Below are 7,999 nucleotides of genomic sequence, written 5' to 3' on the forward strand. Positions count from 1 at the left end.
TCTTGATTTTGGCAATAGATCTTAGCTGAAAGAAACTGCTTTTAACAATAGCACTAGTCTGCTTATTGAAACTCAAATTGGAATAAAAAATGACACCAATATTTTTGACAGTCATGAACATTTCAAGATAGAGATCCAAGCTGATTAACTATGTCAGAGGTCAAATCTGGTGTGGCAAAGATAACAATTTCGGTTTTGTTGTTGTTTAGCTGTAAGAAGTTCATGTCCATCCAACATTTTATGTCACACAGGCAGTCAAACAGGCCAGACACAGAACCATTCTTATGGAACCATTCTATTCTAAGGAGTTAAAGGGGATGCGATACAACACACTTTTCTTTTCTTTTTTTTCTCTTTTCACTTTAAGTGGTCCATATGGGCTGATTCCCTATCAGTAAACCCATGTAAGTTAATGTAAGTTAAATCAAGTCACCAGCACTTTATACAATAGTGATTGTGTCAAATCAGCTTTACAGTGTTAAACAGGTAAATAGTGTGTCGATAATGCAGGAGGACAATAGTAAACAGTCCACCCAGTTGGCCCGACAAAGGTATCCAGTGGTGGCTGAGGGTTTCCTGGACATTCACGTTGGCCATTTATGTGGATCTTACAGTCACAAACTCGCCAGTCTGATCACTGGCCAGGGGTTATGACTAACACTATTTAATAGGCTGCCCATGCTTGCCATTCTTTAAATCCCCTTTGTGTGTTTAGCCCCCTACAGTAACTTAGATAAACTCATAACAAAAATCAGAGGTTATGGTTAGTATGAAGTATACTGTCCATACTTGCTACAACAGTACTTCCTCTTGCTTCATCTAACCTGAGATCTACTATGCGCTAACCCTAGATGCAGATTTTACGGTGACATACACCTTCATTTAATCTACTTGAGAAAATAATTTCAGGGTATATCAGAATAATATAAAATGTAACAATTTATTATTAGTCAATTACATATTACTATCAATTACATAGTCAGTTCAGAGATAATCAATACAAGACATCAAAATCTCAAAGATAAATCTGAGTAAAAGATGCATACCTGAAGTCAAAAGGATACATAGTGTGGAGTGTATGAAACAGTCAGATGAAACAGCCTTGCTCTGCCTCCAGTCACTGTGAGAGTGAGTTTCTCCCTTCTCAGGCAGAGCCCACTACAGACTTATTTCCATAAGTAAGTCCATGTGATGTATTCTTCACATGTTAACCTTCCTCAGAGCAGGATGTGGTCTCTGCAGTGTCCTTTTTCTGCATAGGAAAAATAGCATTTTTCCCAGAAGAAATGGCTAAAGCAACCTATTCGCAATGTAAGTTTGGTCCTTCCTGCCATGCTGGTTTCATCTGGCCAGAGGAGAACTGGCCCCCTGACTGAGCCTGATTTCTCTCAAGGTTTTTTTTTTTTTTCTCTATTTCTGTCAACCGATGGAGTTTTCGTTCCCTGCCACTGTCACCTTTGGCTTGCTTAGTTGGGGAAAGATTGGATAAGAGCTGAAATGGATGATGACGTCACTGAATCATCAATGAATTGAACTGACTTTAACTGAAAAAATGACTCTTTGTTATTGTCCTCTTGCATTATCGACAAACTATTTTCCTGTTTGACACTGTAAAACCGATTTTACAATCCATACTGTATAAAGCGTTATATAAATAAAGGTTACTTGACTTGACTAGTGGCTCCTCAGGATACGGGGAATTACAGTACAATAACTTGAGGCATTTGAAGGAGATGAGATGGAATAGGAACAAGTGGACAACTAAGTTTATAAGTAATTTATGTCAAAAAATACATTTTTAAGTCATCCATTTTTTATTATTTTTTAACCTCAGAATATTCATTTAAAACTGTTATGCCACTTGTTCTTACTGTGATATGATTCCTCTCCGCTGACCTACACAAAGCCACACTGCAGTTACATTAAGATCTGCCTCCATTCTGTTATGTAAGGTTGTAACATTTGATCCTTTAAGATATATACAGTACACACACAATGAATGAACATACAGGCTTTTCAGTACCAGCTTCAGCTAGTGAATTGGCTTAAGTGAACTTAGAATGTCCAGGCTCTAAGGGAATTTCCATTTAGGACAACATCGACCAATCTAAATAGGGTGATGTCTAACTCTGATTATTGTAATGTTCTTCTACTGTGGATAAGTGTATATATGGGAATCAATGGCATGATTATGTAAAGCTGCTATTAAAAAAGGTAATATTGGTCTAGTTTGCAAACAGTAGTAGTTGTGACCAGTAGTGGTCATTGCAAACAGAAGTATAAGTAAATTACCTATATTTAATGACCAAAACTAGTGAGTTTGTGACCGTGAGATCCACATACATATGAGGGTTATTGGAATCTGAATGAATGAGCATAATCTAAAGTGATGGTAATTGCATAATCAAAAATGTCAAGATAAATTATCATATGACCAATAATTTATTTGGGATTTGGAGTTCCAAACCAAATTCAAGGTCATGATAAAATAGAGTCAGAAAGTAATGTATTAATTAGAATTAAATACCTTAAACTGCAATAACTTAAGTGTTATTCACAGTAGTGCACATAAAGGACAGAAGGAATGCAGAAAACCTTCTGCCACGGCATTGGATAGGGTCATCTGGCCAATAGGGGCACTTATAGGTATGCACCACTCACTTTCCACAATCCAATAAATTGTTTTCTTCACTTGCAAATATGTCACAATATGATAGTAAAGTCGGTCATTTCATAATGACTTGAACAAGATATAAAAAATGAAATCCTTGTGTTTACAAGGAACAAGAACTTTATTGTGAAAATATCATAAGGGTACTTCAAAATGTTTTTTGTTGTAGAAAATCCTGTGAATCATTTGCTATCCATACCAGTATTTCCCAAGCAAATCATAAAATACAAATAACCTGGATTATGCAAAAGAGAAGGCCTGATTCCCTGATGTGAACCTCAAACCCCTATGATTCAGAATGTCAAAAACCATATCTGTATTATACAAAGTGCATAAAGTAAACTCTCATCAAACCACACATATGCTATTAAAAACAAAAAACAAAAACTAAATTACAAATCTATGCACAGAGGTGAAAGTTGTTATGGACAATATGTGAGTGATATTCTGGAGCATCTCACTCAGCGTAGTAGTGTGTAAACTGCCATTTCTGAAAAGTATTGATAGGATCACAGTCCTTAAGGAAGATGCTGTCGGCTTTAACTCCAGCTTCCAGGCAAATGGGTTGGGAATGACCGTCCATCATCACATGCTCCGTCTAGACATAGATATAGATGGTAGACTTTGGTCAAACAATGTTTACACATTTAAACTGAGCACAGTTCCTATCTTGATATATGAAATCAAGAGTGCAACTGCACACAAGATGATTTATAAGAGAACCTCATACTTTTCATATAAAACCTTATAAAACAGCTCTTGGTTGCTGAATGGTCAAATGTTAAAATACACCACAGAAACATTGTGAAACACCACAGCTACTGTACTGTGTGTATCACAGTGCAGTGCCAATAGATTACAATACTAACACTATTTTATATGTCAAGAACTAAACCTTTTAGTGGAAAGTGATTGAATTTCCTTCATAAAATGTCCTTAATATTTTTGTTATGTGGTAATAAAGGGTAGCACGGTACTTGAGGGCATATATAATTATTATATACAATGGTAAGTTTGTTAACACTTTAAAAATTATTTTTTGGTCCCACTTTATATTAGGTGGCCTTAACTTCTACAGTATGTACATACATTTAAATTAATAATTTGATACAATGCATTTATTGTTTACATACAGCACATATTTTTTACATTGCACTTATATTTAAAAAATACCTGCATGTAATTACATCTGTAATTAATTTCTATAATTACATTTCTATTTATACTTTTGACCCATCCCTTACATCTTAACCCACCCTTTAACCAACCCATACCACCAAATCTTTCCCTAACCTTACCCTTATCGCACCTCACTAGCAGTAAATGTTTTGCAATATAATATGAACACAATAAGTACATTTTACTTATTTTTTGATGTATAGTACATAGTAGTTAAGGCCATCTAATATAAAGTGGGATTTATTTTTATTTATTATTATAATTTTTTTGTAATCAGTGCTGAATTTTAGCATATTTTTTATTATAAAATGTGGTCTGACCTTCATCTAAGTCACAGATAAAGACATTTATTTATTTATTTTATCCAGGACATTTAGTGATCAATAACAGAGCAGGCTGGAAAAATTAAGTAATACTCTGTGTTATGACTTCTCCAAAAGCTAAGTCAAGCTAGTCAGTTAATTAAAACTGGAAGTATGGGTTGCACAGGTGCACTGCTCTTAAAATAAAGAAACACAAAGCCTGGCTACTGACAATCTGGTCTTCTTATTTAGTGTGAATCATGCCTTGATCCAAATAGCTTAAAATGCAGATACACAAAGATGGGAAAGGCTATAGGAAAGCATTGCTAAAGACCTGGGTGTTCAGGAATCTCACAGTAAGAGACCATGTCTACAAATGTAGAAATTCTGAACTGTTGCTACAGCAAAAGACCCCCTGAAAACTCTACAATATGCAGAACACCCTTTTCCCCCCATCAGAAAGACGGTGTGAAGAATGCTGTTCAGTGATGTTCAGGACAAAAAGTAGCTGCCAAAAAATAAATTATTGAGGCATGTCTCATGTTTGCCCAAGACCACATGGATGTTCCACAACACTTCTGGGAAAATATCCCATGGGCAGTTGAGGCAAAAGTTAACCATTTTGTCAAAAATGCACAATGTTTTGTTCAGAGGAAAAAGTGCCTCAACCCTGCAATTCCAAAACCTCTTCCCAACTGTGAAGCATGGTGGATGGAGTATCATGGTTTAACACTGCTTTGCTGCATAAGGGTCTGAACACTTATGTGGTGGGCCTAGCAGGGAGATGCAGGGAAACTGAAGCTACCACACGCACCACCACCCACAGAATCGAGAAAGACCTATCAATCTGTCAGTCCTTTCCATGTCCTGGCTGGGTGAGGCTTCCCATGTTGAGTCTAATTAAGATGCACGCTCCACTCCTGGTGGGCCCTTCCTATCAATTTCTTTAAATGTAATCGTTGCAACCATACTCACTTCAGAACCCAGACTCCTACATGCTGCCCAGTTGATTACTGGAATAACGCTGCCGGAAAGTGGTTGCAGCATTGTTTACGGTCTGAACTACGACAGTATCTGATCATCTTCGAACCTCCCTCTTATAAAGTGTATCAAGACATTTTACAGGAGAATGTCAGGAGTTAATGAGCTTCAAAGAGGCTTTGTGATGCAACATGACAAGGACCCAAATCACACAAGTAATACCAAATAAAGAGTGGCTGAATGTGCATTTTTCCTGAGCACTGGTCTTAAGATGATTCAGATGCTGTGGCATAACCTAAAGAGGGCTGTGCTATCAAGACAATATTGATAAACTGAAACAGCTTTGTAGGGAGAAATGGTCCAAAATTGGTCTAAAGGTAAATATGGAGGTTTTGCTACTAAATTCAAGGTTTCACTTATTTTCTCCGCCCTGCACTGTGAATCACTACAATGTATTCAATGTAAATACAATTATTTGTTATTAATTTAGTCAGATTGTTTATCTATAATTGTGAGTTAAATAAAGATCAGACTACATTTTATGAGTAATCAATGCAGAAACCTATATACAGGTGCATTAAAAAAAAATTTGAATATCGTGAAAAAGTTCTTTTTTTGTTACTTATTTCAAAAAGTGAAACTTTCATATATTCTAGATTCATTACATGTAAAGTAAAACATTTCAAAAAATTTTTTGGTTTTAATTTTGATGATTAGAGCTTGCCTTACAGCTCAGAAAAGTAAAAAATCCAGAAAAAAAATAACACTAGCTTTTCTAATCTTTTTGTATTCTATCTGTTTTCTTTTTATTTATTGTATAATAAAAAATAAAAAAAACCTTGCTACGTGTACTGCGTTAAGCTAACTGAGACTTGTTATAGCACTTGCATATCATTGCTCTTTTGTTGATTTTGATTGCTTCCATCGTCCTCATCTGTAAGTCGCTTTGGATAAAAGTGTCTGCTAAATGACTAAATGTAAATGTATATATTATTTACAATTGGTCTATCAATTTTGGGGTCATACTGACCCCAAAGACCTTAAGTGTAAAAGGAAACGAGGACCATTTGAGGGTTAAGCTTTTAACAAAAACAATTATTCAACAATATTGAAATCCACAAAAAAACATTTTTAAAAGCAAATAACAGTTTATACATGGGCTGACAGTGTCAGTTCAGTGTCCTTTATTTAAATTCAGCTTAACATTAACCATAAGAGAAGCAAGTGATCCAATTTCTATTAAAACATTTGGAACAATCATATTGGGATATTATTTAATATTTCCTGTCCCAGCATTCACACCATTTATTGATTAATTTATCAGTTTTACTATCCCTAGAGATTAGATTTTGTGCTGTACTTACCAAAGCTTTACCAGACTTGTGCATCCAGCGGAGATGTGGCTTTGTGTTGTCACATTGTTCCATGATAATCTGTTTTTCCTGAGGAGCCAAACAGGAAGTGTTCTGTCGAAGTATCCTTAACCAGGTGTAGCTGAAGTGTTGACTCTGCGAGGCATGAGAAAACAGAAACAGTGTTTTTTTTTTTTTTTTGATGAATGATTATACAGCAGAATGGAATATCCACGTAAATAATATGTCTGATTTGGATTTACCTTATTTGCGAGATCACATTTATTGAAAAATAAAATGTCATTTTGAAATACCAAACATTTTCTGGTTCCAACATTGAAAATCTGAAAATATATGAATAAAAAAAATATATGTTTGTACGATTATTAACACAGAATAATTCATTGTGTAAGTGATAGCGGTGTAAAATTGATTTATTTTCTACCTACCAGTCCTTCTGCTTTGACCGGAGGGGTGTCCAGATCTGGGTACACATTCTTCAAGTACCATTTAAAACTTTTACACTTGAGATTTTTTCTCAGCTCAATCTGTTCTGTCAGATTTCCTATATCAGTCACACTTTTGTCCAGCAGATGGTGGTAGCCATGGCCATAAAACAGCTCTTTATAGTCATCCAGCCACACCTCCGCAACCCTGGCCAAGTTTCTCTCCACTGTCTTCACACGATCTTTAGGGAACTTGTAAGGGTTATCACCACGGAAGATGTGGCCGACACGTGAGCAGGGGATGATTTCAATCTCGCCTCCACACATCCAGATCTACAGCACAAATAACACATTACCTGCTGCCACTTAGACATTGTATTACATATTACAACATAAATGTAGTATAACCTATAATTAGACCTAAAAGTACACTGAAACTACTATAAACAGTATAATATTCTTGATAGTTAATTTGTAAGTGTTGATCTGCATAAACATGAAAACTAATACAATTATACAGTAATGATGTCCCATTCATGTTTGTTCCAGGGCCGTAACCGTGTCCTGAACACTGGGGTCCACTGAGCAGACCAGGCTAAAAATGTAACTTTTAAACCTTTTGACATCCTAACAACAAACAGAGCGCTGCATAATGGAGTGCAGCATTTCATTGCAAACATTTCAAATATTGGATGATCAATGTCAATGTCTATGGTGGTTACGGCCCTGGTTTGTTCAGCTTTTCACATGAATCAGTTGTTCACAGCAAAGACAAAAAGTGCACAATATTATCTACATTTAAAAATGACTGATGATCACACAATTAAACACATATCTGCAAGCGACAATTATCAGGATCCAAGCACCAACGGCTCATACAACAATGATACAGTGGACCTGTCTCTTTTCTTAAAGTGTCTCTTTACGGAAGTATTATTGTATTAAATTATGCATTAAATTAAAATAGACAAATAATTTTGTCTTTTCATGTAATTGGACAGCAACATATTCAGCCAAGTCACTGGACAAGTATGTTCATACATCTTAAACAATTTCATTAGGATACAA

General features: G+C 35.6%; 1 protein-coding gene across 1 annotated transcript; it reads right to left on the minus strand.

The window, feature by feature from the left end:
* Positions 1–2,642: 2,642 nt before the first annotated feature.
* LOC107734491 (polypeptide N-acetylgalactosaminyltransferase 5-like) lies at positions 2,643–7,258 on the minus strand. The gene is made up of 4 exons (XM_016546464.1): positions 6,935–7,258; positions 6,749–6,829; positions 6,498–6,641; positions 2,643–3,269 (listed from the first exon to the last, which is right to left on the minus strand). The coding sequence occupies exons 1-4, from the start codon at positions 7,256–7,258 to the stop codon at positions 3,129–3,131; spliced, it is 690 nt and encodes a 229-aa protein (XP_016401950.1). The 3' UTR covers positions 2,643–3,128.
* Positions 7,259–7,999: the final 741 nt, after the last annotated feature.

Source organism: Sinocyclocheilus rhinocerous, unplaced genomic scaffold (genome assembly GCF_001515625.1).
Source record: "Sinocyclocheilus rhinocerous isolate Xijiao unplaced genomic scaffold, SAMN03320098_v1.1 scaffold340, whole genome shotgun sequence".
In the NCBI taxonomy this organism is placed as follows: domain Eukaryota; kingdom Metazoa; phylum Chordata; class Actinopteri; order Cypriniformes; family Cyprinidae; genus Sinocyclocheilus; species Sinocyclocheilus rhinocerous.